We start from the raw sequence: 16,694 nt of genomic DNA on the forward strand, positions 1-16,694 counted from the left end.
AGACAAAGGAATTTGATAGGAATTCCTAGCCAGGACTCTGGCCATCACAGAACAACTATTTTAAAGTGAGACGGGTATTCTGGCCCTTCTAATCTCTGTGAGACTTCACTGTGAGTCATGGACAAAGTCTCATATTCTGAGAAGCCAGGAAAGGGTTTTCCATCATTTATTAAAGACACTGAATCATCAGACCTCTATAAACTTTTGAAGTATGAAGATTTACCATGGAATTTAGCATGCATTATTTTTTCCTGCCTGCTTATACTTATGTGTCTATATTTGATAAGGAGTACCCTAATCTTTAGGCTTCTTACTTGAGAATAATAAACCATACTTTCAATATGCTAATCTCATTTGATGCCTCAGAGGGAGGAAAAGGAGAATTTTTAATTATACAGTGATTGTCAAGGTAGTACACAGGCCTAACCATAAAGTTATGATAAAAAAATGTTCCAGAAGAGATGATTAAATAATAAAAATCACTGATAATAGAGTTTAAATATTCCTTCCAAAAAAGTAAATACACACACACACACACACACACACACACACATAGCCACTTTACAATAAATACATATTTTCATATGTATGATATATGTGAAAAAATATTAAAATTAATTGATGAAAATTTGATTTAAAAACATAATCAAAGCCAAGTGGTTGTGACACATGCCTTTAATTCCAACACTTAAGCGGCAGAAGCAGACAGATCTGAGTTCCAGGAAAGCCTAGTCTACAAAGCAAGTTTCATTACCTTCCACCTTGAGACAGAGAAAACTTGTCTCAAAAAATAAATTAAAAATAATAATAATCAAAGGAAATGGACCCAAGGGAATGGGGACTCAGCTTATGAGAATGAAGAGAATTCTTAAGAATGATGGTAATAGGTTTCCTCAAAATGTTTAAAGTCATAAGTTCTATATAGTATGTATTTTACCACGGTTCTTAATAAGTAAAACAAAAAGTTTAAATCCAGCTTCTCAGCTGGTCTAGCTCAACAAACCTCTCTCAATATTTCTGTCAAATATGTCCAGACCTAGTGAAAAAAGGAATATCAAGCTGATCTGAGTTGGATTTTTTTTCCTACTGAGGCTTTGTCAACCCTGGGACCTTCAGACAAGATCCTATCCTTCCTTTTCCTCACACACAAAATATAGAGAGTCTTTTACTAAGTCAGAGAATTAAACAAGACAATATAGAAACGGCTGACAGACAACAGTTCACACTAAGGAAATTGCTTATTGTTAGCACCATCAGCATCATGCCTCCCGCTTAAAAGTCATCATGGAGAAAAAATAGTGCATAGCAGAATCCCTGTGCACAATAAGAGCCCCACATAATGTTGCTTCCAAAGACCCAGGTATAGCCTACATAACTCAGCATCAAGTTGTGCGTCATGGACATGCTTCGTGAGAAGATGGAGACTGACGAGGCAGCAAGGGCAAGACTTTAGGAAGAAAGAAAGCAATTTCAAGCAGGACCGTGAACGATGGCTGGGATGCAGGGAATAATGAAGGTGGAAGGTAATGACAAGGTGATGCTGAGAGGAACATGTGACCCTATGACACTCCACACTGTTCTGTTAATGACGCTCATAAAAAGGTCGATTGAGAACCCAGAGGAAGTTGCTTGTTTCTGATGCTCTCATACGTATACCATTCAAAAATAGACGGAGAGAATACAGTGGGGTTTGGGCTGTAGCTTAGTTATTAGGCAGCATAAATAAGTCTGTGGAAATAATCTCAAGCACAGAAGAAGAAAGAAAAAAAGGAAAGAAGGAAGGGGAGGAAGGGAGGGAAGAAAGGAGGGAAGAAAGAAAGGAGGGAGGGAGGAAGCAAGGGAGGTAGGAAGCGAGGGAGAGAGGGAGGAAGCGAGGGAGGGAGGGAGGGAGGGAGGGAGGGAGGGAGGGAGGGAGGGAAGAAATGAGGGAAGAAAGGAAGGAGGGAAGGAGGGAGGGAAGGAGGGAGGGAAGGAGGGAAGAAATGAGGGAAGAAAGGAAGGAGGGATGGAGGAAGGGAGGGAAGAAATGAGGGAAGAAAGTAAGGAGGGAGGGAGGAAGGGAGGGAGGGAGGGAGGGAGGGAAGGAGGGAGGGAGATTGAATAGACTAATTTCTTCTTTGTAGGTCAGTATCTCTTCTTTACCGTTCAATTAACTGGATGAAACTGTTCCAAAGTATGGAGCTGGGTTGCTTAACCAAATTCTCTTACCTCAAACATTAATCATGTCTGAAGGACACCTTCCCACAACACTTAGGATTGTTTGACCAAACAATTACTACAAAGTTAACAAAGAAAATGAACCATCACACTAAGTAACTCAAACAGGAAATTTAATACGGAGAACTATTGCCTAAGGACATGGGAGAGTGACTATAAATGTAAATGGGCATCTCTGTTTTTTCAGTAATGTATTTTTTTACTCACTTTACATCCAGTTCAAAGCCCACCTCACTCTTCTCCCAGTCCAACCCTTACAAATCCCTCCCCCATTACCACCTCTCCTTCTCTTCAGATTCTTCACAAGTAGGGGATAGAACCCCTGAGCTCTTCCTGATATTTGGCTGTGGGTCTCTCTGTTTCTATTGTCTGCTGGATGAAGTCTCTCAGGAGACAGTTATGTGAGGCTCCTGTCTGCAAGCATAGCAGAATATCATTAATAGTGTCGGATTGGATCTCTCACATGGGCTAGGTCTGAATTGGGTCAGTCATTAGTTGGCTGTTCCCTCAGTCTTGGCTCCATCTTTATTCCTGCACATCTTGTAGGCAAGACAAATTTGGGGTTGAAGATTTTGTGACTCATTTGGTGTCCCTGTCCCCTTCACTAGAAGTCCTGTCTGGCTACAGGAGGTTGCTACTTCAGGCTCTATATCCTCCCTGCTGGTAGAAATCTCAGCTAGGATTATCCCCATAGATTCCCCTTAGCCTCTCCCATCCCAGACCTCCAGCTGGTCCCAGAGATACCCCTATTTCCATTCTCACTCCCTGCTCTCTGCCACGCCCTCTCCCCACATCTGATCACCATCCCTGTTCCCCTCTTCACGTCCCACCCATTTCCCTCCCTCCATCCACCTACGATGACTACTTTGTTTCCCCTTCTGAGAAAGATTCATGCATCCTCCCTTGGGCCCTCATTACCCAATTTCTTTGGGTCTGTGGATCCTACACTTTATGGCTAATGTCCATGTATAAGTGAGTACATACTCTCCTTGTCTTTCTGGGTCTGGGTTACCTCACTCAGGATGATATTTTCAAGTTCCATCCGTTTGCCTGCAAATTTCATGATGTCTTTGTTTTTATTAGCAGATGTATCACATTTCTTTATCCATTCTTCAGTTGAGGGATATCTAGGTTGTTCCTAGTTTCTCACTATTATCAATAAAGCTGCTATGAACATACTTGAACAAATGCCCTTGTGGAATGGTGAGGCATATTTGGGTTTATGCCCAGGAGTGGTATAGCCAGGTCCTGGGGAGAACTATTTCCAATTTTCTGAGAAACCATCAAACCAATTTCTAAAGTGGTTATACAAGTTTATACTCCCACCAGCAATGGAGGAGTGTTGTCCTTGCCCATCCTTGACAGCAGGTGCCATCATTTGAGTTTTTGATCTTAGTCATGCTGATGGTTGTAAAATGGAGAGTCATTCTGATTTGCATTTCCCTAATGACTAAAAACGTTGAACATTTCTTTAAGTGCTTCTCAGCCATTTAGAGATTCCTCTTTTTTGAGAATTCTTTCTTTAGGTTTGTATCTCATTTTTCAGTTGGGTTACTTGGTTTGTGGATGTCTAATTTCTTCAGTTCTTTATATATTTTGGATATTAGTCCTCTGTCAGATGTAAGGTTGAAGATCTTTTCCCATTCTGCAGGCTGCCATTTTGTCCTAATGATGGTGTCCTTAGCCTTGAAAAAGCTTTTCAGCTTCATGAGGTACCATTTATTAATTTTTTATCTTAGTGCCTAATTCTTTAGGAATTTGTCTCCTGTGACAGTATATTCAAGCCTATTCCTCACTTTCTCTTCTACTATATTTAGTGTGTCTAGTTTTATGTTGAGGTCTTTGATCTACTTGGAGTTGAGTGTCATGAAGGGTGATAGATATGGTCTATTTGCACTCTTATACATGCAAACATCCAGTTAGACCAGCACCATTTGTTGAAGATGCTTTCCTTTTCCTATTGTACAGTTTTGGCTTCTTTGTCAAATATTGTGTCCGTGGGTGTGTGGGTTTATTTCTAGGTCTTTGTTTCTATTCCATTGATCAATCTATCCTAAAAAGTGCCCTAAGACAGAAGAAAAGTACTCCTAACAAAGACACATTTGGAAGTGATAGTTCAGAAATCACCAAACACATTTGTTTTGGCTCACTGTAGCTAGGGTGCTCAGCCAGAACCAATCCACCATCTCTGAGGAACAGATTCAAAACAAAAAGCAAAATAACAGTGGTCAGGTGAGCCAAGGCTGCTAAGCAGGTATGCAGAAGGTCAGGGAGTAAATGGTATCAGGTTACTGATACAGGCTTGAAGCCCAGAGAACATGGGCTCTGTATCAGGGAGGCCAGCCAAACTCTCAGAGCTTAAGGAAGCCACAACTGATGCTTCAACACAAGAGGAAGTCTGGTGCAGTAAAAAGAATATGGGGGATGATGGTACTCAACTGGATCTAGCAGCTGGTGAAACCATCTTCTTCTTCAGGAGTCCAGGGTACTTTTGAGTAATTCTTTGGGGAGTGAAAGCAGATTCTCAAATGCCCAACTTCAAGTCATACAAAAAAGCATACAGAGCAAAAAGACCAGCACACGAGTTTGAATCATCTGGAATTCACTACCATGCCATTTTTTTGTTCATAGTAAGAGTCAGGGGAAAGCCCCGGACAAGCTGCATTTAACACTAGAGGATGTCTCAAGGCCACAGAGTAGGAAAAGACAGCATTATGTAGGCTCTTTCAAACATCCACAAGACTCAGAAGGATTGTCATATTAAACTATCAAAAGGCTGACACAGAAAAGCTAAGTCTTCATATATAACTAGTTGATTTCTGTGTCCAGAACCCTGGAATGTAGTATCAGAGCCTTTAGGTTGTGAATTGTAGCCTACACTTTGAAAGGCAGAGGATTCAGCACTAAGCTCTAGATGAACCAAATGTCAAGGCCTTGAGCAAATTTTCTGTCAGGAAGAAATCATGGAACTGGGGTGAAGACTTCAAAAGGAAAACAGAACTTTTCCTTCATGTTATCAACTCATTTTGCAAAAAGCAAAGTAAAAAAATCTAAAAGAAGAGGACAGAGTCATGTTTCCTATGCTCAAAGAGTCAGAGTAACCCATCATGCCTGTAGATAAACATCTGAACCCACTGCAAACTAAAACAGGGCTAAGACCTTTCTTTCCCAGCAAGGGCACAATGTTTAACCAATGATTACTGAGAATGGAAACACTAGCCTTGGGAAAAAAGCCAATAATCAGAGAACAAGGCCAGAAGAAAGAGCAGACGTTGGCATGAGTAAGAGCACTTGCAGCTCAGTGGAAAAACACTTGCCTAGCATTTGCAAGGCAAGCTCCTAAACTGTGAAAAATGAATGAATGAATGAATGAATGAATGAATGAATGAATGAACGAGATGCCTAATCAGAAATTAGTCGAACGTTAACATCCATGTAGATCTTGAGTGCCCAGTGTAACAGCTACCAGATGATACAGAAGCCACAGACTGGTGGAGGAATGGATGGGGAAAGAAACATTATCAGTGCTCAGGTTGTTGATCCAGGCTTGGGAGAAACAGGGCTTGGCAAGGCTCCAGAAGCTACCCCCTGTGAGCAGCTCAACAGTAAAGGCCTGGTTCTCTGTAGTGGAATTGGCCTCTGTGTGGGGGTGCTTCTTAGAGCAAATAGTTATGTATCATGTACGGAATGTCAGGCATTATCTTAAACACTTTACACGTGATCAACTCTTACATTGGTCACATTTTGCAAATAAGAAATTGAGGCACGGGATGAGTATGAAGTCAATAGCAAGTCATGTAGGGATACACTGAGGAGTATCATGGGGCTCAAAGCCCATTGCTCTGACTGTAGACCCCTTCTACAAAGAAATAGTATGACGGTCCTCCCTTTAACTACGGTTTTGCTTTCTGAGGTTTCCGTGTTTCCGTGGCCTACAGTCAATTGCATTTCGAAAACCCTAAATGGAAAATTCCAGGAATAAATAATTCATGTTGTACCGAATGCCTTTCTGAGTAATGTGATAATCTTATCCAACTGCATCCTGCTTTGGACATAAATCATACATTTTTGCAGTATACCTACTATACTCTACATAAATTGCTTCATAGTTATTTCAATGATCAGATCCCCTGTCATAGTGTCCTGGTTGTTGTACTCATTGTGTAGAGAAGTCTTGATGTACATGAGTACCACAAAACTCAGAAGGACCAATGTAGTCTAGTGTTGGGTAGCCACACTCGACGTACAAGGCTTGTAGAAAAATGCTTATAGTCAGGCTTCTGTACTCACTGCTTCATGCATCCACTGGAGTCCTTGGAATGTATCCTCTGAAGATAAGTGAGCACTACTGTGCATTGCGTTTAGACACGACCGTTTAAAACAAGCACTTCATCTAAGAGCGTATGGTGCAGAAGCCTGTATTGTGCCCATAGCTTTCCGGCTGTTATACCCACTGCATTGTTTCATAGGCATTTTTATTTTCAGTAGTGTCAGTGTAGAGACAGGGTCTTGCTACACACCTCAGGTTTTCCTTCTACTCCCTATGTATTCTAGACTTGCATCAAACTTTTGCTAATCTTGTCTTCAAGCCCCGAGCACCAAGACTCGAGGCATATGCCACCATGCCCAGATCTTCATTTTTTCTTTGTAATGGTAAGCATTGCATGTTACTAGCTATCCTCTAAGGGCGATTTAGGAGCCAAGAAAAATAGTAACAAATGAACAACTCAATTGAAAGCATAAATTGCTCTTCAAAGCTATTGAGCTCGGGTAGCCCCAACTCAAATACTATTGGCAAACCTCCCTTTGGCTAACTTTCCAGAAGAAACCTGTTTGTCTGGGCATAGCATCAGAATTTGTCCAATGACAAGCTCCTTTAGCTGCAAGGGGTCCCAGGGCCTCTTGGAGTCTGGAATCTTGCTGCTGCCAGGAAACAGCATGGTGCAATCAGCCTGTATTTATCACACTGAAAACCTGATTCTCGACTCTAGGCAAACTGAAAAAGAAAGCACAAAATTCTCAGTTGGCAGCCAGTTGCCTCTGTTGATGTCACATCTGCAGCCAGGGATTTTTGTAAAAACGGGGAAAGAGCCATAGCTCTGTGGAAAGGTGAACAACCTTATGGGTACACTTCAGTTGAAAAGGTGTGTGGCTGCCAGTTTAGAGGCAGTCAAATGGCCTTCATGGTTGTTTTGTTTTTATTTTGTTTTGTTTTCTGATCAAAAGAAGAACAAAAGTCATGAAGCTGTAACTGGGAAACTCATTACTTATAAAAAAAAAAAAAGGGGCGTCATTTTCCTGCCTATTTAAGTTCCTGATTTCTGCCCTTTCTATCTGCTCGTGCCTTCCTGAAGAGGAAACATGAAATCACAAACATATATACATGTATGTTTGTGTGTGTGTCTGTATGTATATGTATTTATATGTGCATATATATATTATATATGCATAGATATATAAAAAATGTTAAGTAATGTAGGGAGAGCTTGTAGTTCCTCAAGAGTCAGGACTTCTGTTTGTCAATGACACAATGACAACAGCAGACACAGCAGCGAAACCCTTCCTCATCCCCCCCTTTCTTCTCACCGCGCCCTTGACTGCTCTCCTGATCTGAGGGCATAGTTGGTCATATGCATCTTCTCATGGCCATCAAGGAGTGGTGATTTTAGTTGCTGGCAGGGAGAAAGTGCTCTAAAGAGCCACCTAGTGACAGAGGGTGCCCAGGGTCATTACCACAGTTCTGAAGGACCCTCCTCTGCTTTGCCCCAACTCTCCAGCTTTACACCTTCTTGGACCTCTATTTCATTTTATTTATCTCTATTTTTCATGAAATCTTTTCCTTTAAGGCCATCTTTCTTTCTGTCTAGATTCGTCGTGTCTCTTGTTTTCTTCACTCAGAATGATCTTTTTTCATGGTTAAAGATACCTTTCCCTGCCTTCTTACAGGTCTTTGGATTTTCAGGGTTGTACCTCCAAACAAAGTAAAACATACACACAGTGTCCTGAGTTTTTGGTTTTTGGATTTTTGTTTGTTTCAAACCAAAGTTTTGACCAAAACAAAAAATTCAAAGGCATCTGTAGGTAGGTTTATTTTAGCAGAGAATCCTACAAACACACAAATGCTCTCGTCTCCATTCTCCTGCGTTAGAAACGATCTACTTTAGAAGTGCGTTCACTCTAAGGTGGTTTGTCCTCATTATTGCTTAATGTTTTCTCCTTTCTCAACAGTCTGACCTTTGGAATTCATTCTGTAGAAAATATTATTTCTATGAGAGAAAACGCCAACGTTATCCAAGGACCTCTGGCACAAACAGTCCAAGTTCCTTTATTCTCAGTCTATAGCCTTTGGACATCACTAAACAATTCCTGTTTAAATCCTCTCAGCATCTGTGCTATTTTAATCAATCCTGCACACAGGCAGCAGCTGAACCTGTGAACTGGCTCAGGAATAAAAAGCCCTGCCAGAGGATTTCTGTGCCTTGGACAAAAGAACAGAAAGTTGTGGCAAATTCAGCCTTGAAGAAATTTTCATTGCTCCATCAGAGCTAAGAGGGACTTTTGGCGGAGCTGTAGGGAAGGGATCAAACAGAGCCAATTTAATAGTCATTGCCAAGCTAAAAGACTGAATTTTGCTTAAGGGATTCAAGTTTCAGACTTGACAGTAAAATGAAAGCTGGATTTTAATTGTCCTTTATCACTAGAAACCATTTGATTTGTGAGAGTGGCACCATAGCAGTCTTGGGATTAGAGTGAGAGGAGTCTCCTTTTCAACATCTGGATCTCACCAAGAGAGGGACTTAAATGTTCTTGTGCCAGTGAAATTGAGGTAAAAGACTAGGCACAGAAAGTTCAGCTGCAGGAGAACCCACATTTGCTGCAATGCCCCATGACCAAAGAGTCACTGCAGCTGCTACCAGGGACACAGAAGGCTCCTCATTTGGGGGACATGAGAGAGCAGCTGAGATTCATAAAAATGCCATCTTGGCTATGATGCACAGCATGTAAGAGAAAGTAGCCCTGGTGTTAAAATCCAATCCATTACGTTATCTTTAATTTTTCTCATGCACATGTGACATCTCCTTAAGCAGGGAAGACCTCTTAAATGACTAGAGGCTCTCATCCTGGTTGTATAGTGTGCCACGAGTAAATGTTGTTGAGTTCTCCCACATCAAAGGATGTGGAAGGATCCTGACATTCCCTTAGCAACACTGACACTAAGGTCAGAATCTCCTTGTCTGTAAAATAGGTCCACACAAGGCAGACACAGAGGGCATTTGCTTGCAGCAAATGAACATCTAAGATCCTTAGGTTTCATTTCTATTTCTAATTCAACTTTAAAATAATCGTGGAAATGTAACTACATAACCAAAATGTAGATTAACACATGCATTGAATATTGATTACAAAGGCCAACAGTCCCTCGCATCCCAGTGATCCAAGAAGGCAGACATTTGAAAGATGCAGTGTCGAAAGCCACTGGTGGAAAATAGGGGCCATATTCTGCTTCTATGCCATCCCTGTAATACTAGGGCATATGACTGAATCTAGCAGTCTTCCCCTAAATAATCTCTGCTGTGAAGATTAAAGCATAGTCCTTGAAAGCTCCACAGAAGTATGAGGTAATATTTGTAGTTGAAGAATATCCTTGCATTTATTCACCTCCATGCCAAAGGCATGTATATAAATATGCACAGAAGTGCTACTCAAAATAGCCCCACACCAGAAAAAAAATCCGTCAACTTATGTGTGGAGAAACAAAATGTGACATCTCCTACAATAGAATATCATCCAGCCTTTAAAAAGAATGAAGTGCTAATTCCTGCTTCAGCTTAGCCATTTCAAGACATCACACTAAGGGGGAAAAATCACAAGTTATATAGTTCCACTTGTATTAAATATCCAAGAATGATGGATACATAATGACCAAAATATGTCTGTTTATCTGTGATTTAGGAAATAGTAGCTACTAACTGAAAATAAACTCAAAGGAAGCTTAGAGGTTGATGGGAATATTCTGAAACTAGATTACAATGGTGGTTTCTTATCTCCATAAGTTTACTCAAGAGTGAGGCCCATATAATTATACAGTGAGTGAAGTCATACTGTGTAAGTTACATCTCCGTGCAGAGGTGGTGAAAATAGATATGACTAATGATGATAAGAGTTTGAGAAAGAACTATAAAATAAACAAAATCAAAACAATTTACTTGTAAAGTTATTTTAGTTTTACATTGATATAATAGTATGTTAAAATGTTGTCCTTTATAGAAAAACTATTCTTTAGTGTTTTTGTACTACTGTCTTCTGATACATTATAGGAGATGATAAAGATAATTATTTCATGAGCATTTGTCAACTCAGTGAATGGATGGAAACAACTTAGCATGGAACTAGATACACAGTAAGCATGGAACCCATTGTATAGGTACTCTCCAGCGATTACACCATTACAAGGCATATTATGTGATACGGGTTTCTTTTGATGTCCTGTGTTTATGACATGAAAGCTGGCATTAATAATACTTTCACAAACAGGCATAAATAATGCTCATATTAAGAACAACAATTCAAGCCGGGCGGTGGTGGCGCACGCCTTTAATCCCAGCACTTGGGAGGCAGAGGCAGGAGGATTTCTGAGTTCGAGGCCAGCCTGGTCTACAGAGTGAGTTCCAGGACAGCCCGGGCTACACAGAGAAACCCTGTCTCGAAAAACCAAAAAAAAAAAAACAAAAAACAAAAAACAAGAACAACAATTCAAAGCTGTTTAAAAATTACATATAGATTATTTGGAGTACCATGTCATATATTAAATAGAATAATTTAAATCTGTAAAGTCTGTTTTACTTTCTTTTCACCTTAAAGGAAAAAACCATTGTGGTATTCATTCCTTTCATTTTCATTTTCTCCATTAACTGATAATCTTCTTTATTAATTATAGGATGAAGGGAAGTGGCCACCTCTAGACATAATAAAATTAGAAGGAGCAGAAGTCGATATTGACAACAGCTTGGGGAAGCCATTTGTATTTAACTGTATGCCTCAGTCTGGAAGCAGAATATTCTGCCTCTGTGCAACCTCAAACCAAGAGATGAAAAGGTAACTCAGTAATCTGTCTCCCTGGTTTTGCTTCTAGAGGGGAAATGTTTCATAAGGGAGAGGTTTGCATACTCTTGGAGGCAGAAATAAGAAAAAGAACAAAAAGGTGGTAGTGTATGTTGTATTGAGTACAGTAAGTTTAGGATGTCATTATTTCTTCTTTTTATTTCAATCAGAATTTCCAAAAAATGTGAGCATGCTTTGTTAGCGTGATTACTGAAACTCTCCTTCCTGTCTTTAGAAAGATGAAAGTTCAAAAATGCCACAGCTCCTTAACTGTGCATACCTCTTATTCCTAACAAACAGCCAGATGTATTGTAAGATGGATAGTTATTAGTATAAAATAATGAAGCATGATATGTAACAACATGCTATAATGAAATGAAGTAAATGCATGAAGAAGATTAAATAATAGGGCCTTGAGTAGAAAAGACTCTGTCTGACATTGTGTAAGCACACGATCCACAGAGAGAGTGCCTCGGCATTCTGTGAAGGTAAAAATGGGTCCTGACCATTAGATACACACTGCGCATGACTCTCTGAGGAGATGGAGCTCACTGGACATTTCAGTGAGCCAAGTGAAAGCTGTAATGAAGGAACTGACCAGCTAAAGTGAGGGGTGGGTCAGCATGCAGAACAGAAAGTCAATGAAGAAGGCAACGCATCAACGTGTCTAGACTAAATAAAAGCTTCCTTCGCCCAGCTCTATCCTTAAAGGGGGTACTAGGTCAAAAACATCTTGAGCAAAAAGAATTTGTGTAATATTGTATATTTAAAACAATATACAGTAAAGGAATACCAGGATAGTATGATATGAACAGCATTTGTTTATATCTAACATGCCTAGGGTGCATTTTAACATTTCTGGGGATTATTTTTATAATGAAGAGCCCATCTTTGACCCCAAAAGTATGTAAATGGGAAACATTGTGGAAGACGGTGTGGGAAGATTTGAAGAGCCAGAAGATCAGGAAGTTTGCTGTATACTTGTGTCTCTTAGTAACATCAAAAGATGTACTCACAAAGTCTCACCAACATGGCTGCCCAAATGTGAGCTGCCCAAGGGTGAGACCAATAGACATAGGAGTGGGAAGAATCAAAAGGCCTCAGCCCTGCACAAAACCTGTGAGCAGCTAAAAATGCTGAGTAGGAGAAATAGTCTTCCCCAGAGAAAACCAGTGCCGAATAGTAAGCACTGAAAACATACATACATGCTACAGCAGATGGACTGAACAGATTACATTTGAGAACATATGTATATATGTATGAATATGTGTATATATGTATGCATGCATATGTGTTTACATGCACATATATAGGCATATTTACACATATATGTATATATATGTATGTGTATATATATGCATGCATACAATAACAATTAGTGATAAAAAGAGGCCATGAATTTGAAAGACAGCAGTAAGTGGTTTGGAAAGAGAAAAGAGAAATAAATAAACAAAACTCAATACCAAATTGGAACTAACATGGTAGGGCATTTGTTTTTTTGAATACACAATGAACATTGACAAGCATCCCAGGAGAAGACACAGAGTACACCAGTAGAGAACAGGCACTGAGGGCTTGTGAATGCGGAGGTGGGGGAGTTATTTCCAGAAGAGGGACACATCCAGAAGCAGAAATGCAGCAGAGGAGAGCAAGGGAAACAGACTGGGCTTCAGGGAGAACAGGGAACAGTGTGCTCTGCTTGGAAGTTGGGGAGTGTGAAACAAAACCAGAAAAGGTTGACAGGGTGGGGTGGAGTCAATCTGCCGATGCCACCCTGAGGAGCAAGACTGGAGAGCTAAGGCCTCCAGATGCGACACCATAAGGCATTCCAATGAAGCCAGTGTCCAAAGAGCACACTACATGGGGCTCAAGGCAATGGTCATTCACCAGTATTTCCATATTCTAGTAGGCAGAGCCTAATATTTAGTGTAGCTATGCTGTTGTTAACAAATTCCAAACCTTAGAGGTAGTGAATTAACTTTCTCTCAGGAATTGATCAAATGACAGTCATGGGGGGGGCATATCATGAATTTTACTTTAGATATGCGGGAAAAGGTTTTGCTACACACTAAGTTTAAACTTATAAGAACATGTTAATTTCACCCAGGAGGGATGAAATACATCTGAGACTAAGGCCTGCTCTGCTGGAAGGACAGGCTAAGCAGTAACAAGCCCCTCCCTGTGACCCAATCCTCTATGGATTGCCCCTCTCCTTTTACTTTTTCAGGTGGCTTGAGGCAATGCAGAAAGCAGCCCGTCCCATCCGCCAGGTAAGGTTTCCTGGGTTCCTGGTCTCTACTTCCTGTTTGTTTCCCTCCAGAAGAGTAAAGAGCAGGTTAGATGTCATGCAGCCCAGTCGGAGATGTCTTAGATCTGTTTTAAGTGCTGGCGAAAGGACTGGCATCAAATGGGTTTCCCTGGGATCCAAGAAGGCAGCAGTCAATCCTGCTGTTCTTTTTAGTTTCATGAGTTTTTATGAGATCCCTCCCATAAGACTTGGGGTGGAGTCACAAGGTGGGTTGTAATTTCTGATTTGCATGTAGCCATGAAGTAGTCTACAATAGTGAGAAACTGATGTGGGTGTTTCTTTGCACTCTCGGGATCTCCAGGATGTCTTGAGATGTGGCCGCTGCCTGAGCAGCTTGTCAGAGAGCCAACGCGCTGCATCCAGACACTCAGTGATGCCTTCATTTCTGTTCTGTACACTCGTTAGCCACTTTGCACTTTTCTTCCACATTCATGATCCTCAACTTTGGAGCAATAGCCTTCTGTTAGATTTTTACTTCTAAAATGTTAGATGACTTTTGTACGTCATCAGGTAAGTCATCACTTCAGACCGGGTAGCCCTCTTTCTGAGTCTGTGCTTTAACACGTTTTGGAGAACACTCTCCTGTGCGCAACTGTTTCATTTTTACACTGTGGATGTAATGATTTGTGTGATTTGTAATGAAGCTATAGATTTTATTTAATACAATCGCTCCTTCATAAGATGACATGTACTTATTACTTCTCTACACATCCTGAGTTTTTACATTAGCAGAAATTCAGGGTGGAGTTTGGGTGCCCTGCCTTGTAAACTATCCTTAAAGAACAATCTACGCATTGTCATATAATGAACAGCAGGACTTGTATTTCATTTTATCTGGAACACAGCACTCGACACATTCACCGGCCCCGCCAACGCACCACTGTAACAAGCCGAGTTACTTTTAGAGGCATCTATTCTGCTAATGCACTCAGAGTGTCTACAGTGAGTGAAAAAAAATGAACGGCCCAACTCCCAGCAGGCTCCCACTTCAGAGCACAGAATCCAGCAAGCTCTGCACTCTGTTAGCTTTTCACTGCCTTGTTAAAAAACGAAAGGGCAAAACCAAAACTGAACAAAAAGAAACTGGCAAGCACAGGCCTGTTCTGATGAAGAGATAAAGCATGGTGCTCCTGGCCATGGGTCAGAGTTCTCAGAAAAGAGCTTGTTTCCCAGGCCTGTGGACTGAGGGCTGCCCTCCAGGTTAGAGGGTTTCATTTATCATCAGCCTTCCACCTCAGTGACCATGAGAGCCCAAGGCTGGAGCTGGCCTGGAGCAGTTAACTTGTTCTGCTGCACAACTGGGGTTCAGATAAAGAAAGGCATGAATGAGGGGCTGCTATTATTCATAGTGGACATACCAGGAACTGGGCCTTGGAGAGCAATCTCTGTGATGTGAGAAGCCACACATCGGGCCAGCACTTTATAAACAGACACATTAATAACTCTTTACAGAGGTACCTATGTCCATTGGCTACCTAATCCCAATCTCCTACTTTGCAGCTGATATTCTTGATTTCTTCAAGAATACAATAGAAGCCAAAGAAAAGAAGGAGTTCTCTATAAGCAAGGGCTTAATTTGTCAGTTATTCAAGCAGTGAGATCATATTAGCAATAGAAACATTTGGGACAGTGGCTACCTAATGCTAAACAAAGCTTATCCCATGTCACTACTGTGTGGGTCAAAGGCATCTGATAAATGATGGTTACTTATGTATTCTTGTGCTACACCTGCAGAACCATGTCTGGGAAGATGTCACAGTGCACAACAGTAGCCTCCCACCTCTCGCTATCAAACACCCTGAGTGTCTGGGCCTTCTGCACCAGCTGGAGAGAAGCACAGATGTGTGGATCCAACACTATTGCATCCTGAAGGATGGCTGCTTATACTTCTATGGTAGCATTCGCTCTACTCAGGCATCAGGTAAGGAATCAACATCCCTTGAAAATAATTACAATCACAGGAAGGATGCCTTAGCTTTATTGCACCTTTGTAAATTCCTGTACCATTGTTTCACCTAAGACAGCCCATGGTTGCTCTGCAGAAGAGGCACGGTTGGACAGCTACTGTTGCATTTGCAGATTAGAAGAGCAGCTGCAGAGGCCACACAGTACCGTGGCTAGAAGTGGAGAAGTAAGCAGCCTACTGAGATCTGAACAGCCAGGCTAACCCTGAAACCAGAGGCCTAATGCCTCATGCTTTAAAGTCTAGTAGTTAAAACACAAACTCATTCCTTTGGTCACCAATGGCTTTCAGAAGGAATGCTCATTATTTTCTTGGGTTGAAACCTTTACTCAAAGTCTTCCTAATTTGGATGTTGGCAGGCTGTTTTAGGTGGTCAGTTTGTACAATTTCCCACAATTCACTTTGCTTGCTTATAAAATGGAAGTAGCAGCTGACTGATATACAAGAGTGCTGTCATTGAAATAATATTAGCTCTACATTTAGTGGTCTGAGCATAAAAAGCTATTCTCATAATATTCCATTCATTTATCATAGATCTGTTTTACATTCTTATGATATATCTGTATCTGTATATGTATCTGTATCTGCATCTGTATACATACATATATGATGCATGTGTATGTGTATATATATATATGTGTATATGTATGTATATATATATTTTTTAAAAGCTTATAGATATAAAAAGATCATACAAGTATTTAAAAAAATACCTGAAAACTAGACAAGAGATTTCTTGAATTTTAAAAATTATTATTTAATTAACTTATGTATTTTGTTTTAATTGCAGTATAATTATATGATTTCCTCTTCCTTTCTTCTTCTTCCAACCCCTTCCATGACCCTCTCATTCCCTCTTAAATTCATGATCTTTTTTTCTTTAATTTTTGTTGTTATACACAAACATATACATATATAACCTGTTTGTTTAGTGATGTATACATATATAAGCTAAGCTTGTTTAGTGATGTGTGTGAGTGCATGAGTGTGTGTGTGTTTGTGTGTGTGTGTGTGTGTGTGTGTGAGAGAGAGAGAGAGAGAGAGAGAGAGAGAGAGAGAGGGAGAGAGAGAGAGAGAGAGAGAGAGAGAGAGAGAGAGAGAGAG

General features: G+C 40.6%; 1 protein-coding gene across 1 annotated transcript in view; it reads left to right on the forward strand.

Moving 5' to 3' along the window:
• The window catches only part of LOC114611047, a 124,762-nt gene that overhangs the window by 99,469 nt on the left and 8,599 nt on the right, over window positions 1–16,694 (forward strand). The window contains exons 9-11 of the mRNA XM_028755708.1: window positions 11,156–11,313; window positions 13,547–13,589; window positions 15,362–15,548. Coding sequence (XP_028611541.1) covers window positions 11,156–11,313; window positions 13,547–13,589; window positions 15,362–15,548 — 388 coding nt within the window. The remainder of the gene's footprint in view (window positions 1–11,155; window positions 11,314–13,546; window positions 13,590–15,361; window positions 15,549–16,694) is intronic.

Source organism: Grammomys surdaster, unplaced genomic scaffold (genome assembly GCF_004785775.1).
Source record: "Grammomys surdaster isolate TR1022 unplaced genomic scaffold, NIH_TR_1.0 126076, whole genome shotgun sequence".
NCBI lineage: Eukaryota > Metazoa > Chordata > Mammalia > Rodentia > Muridae > Grammomys > Grammomys surdaster.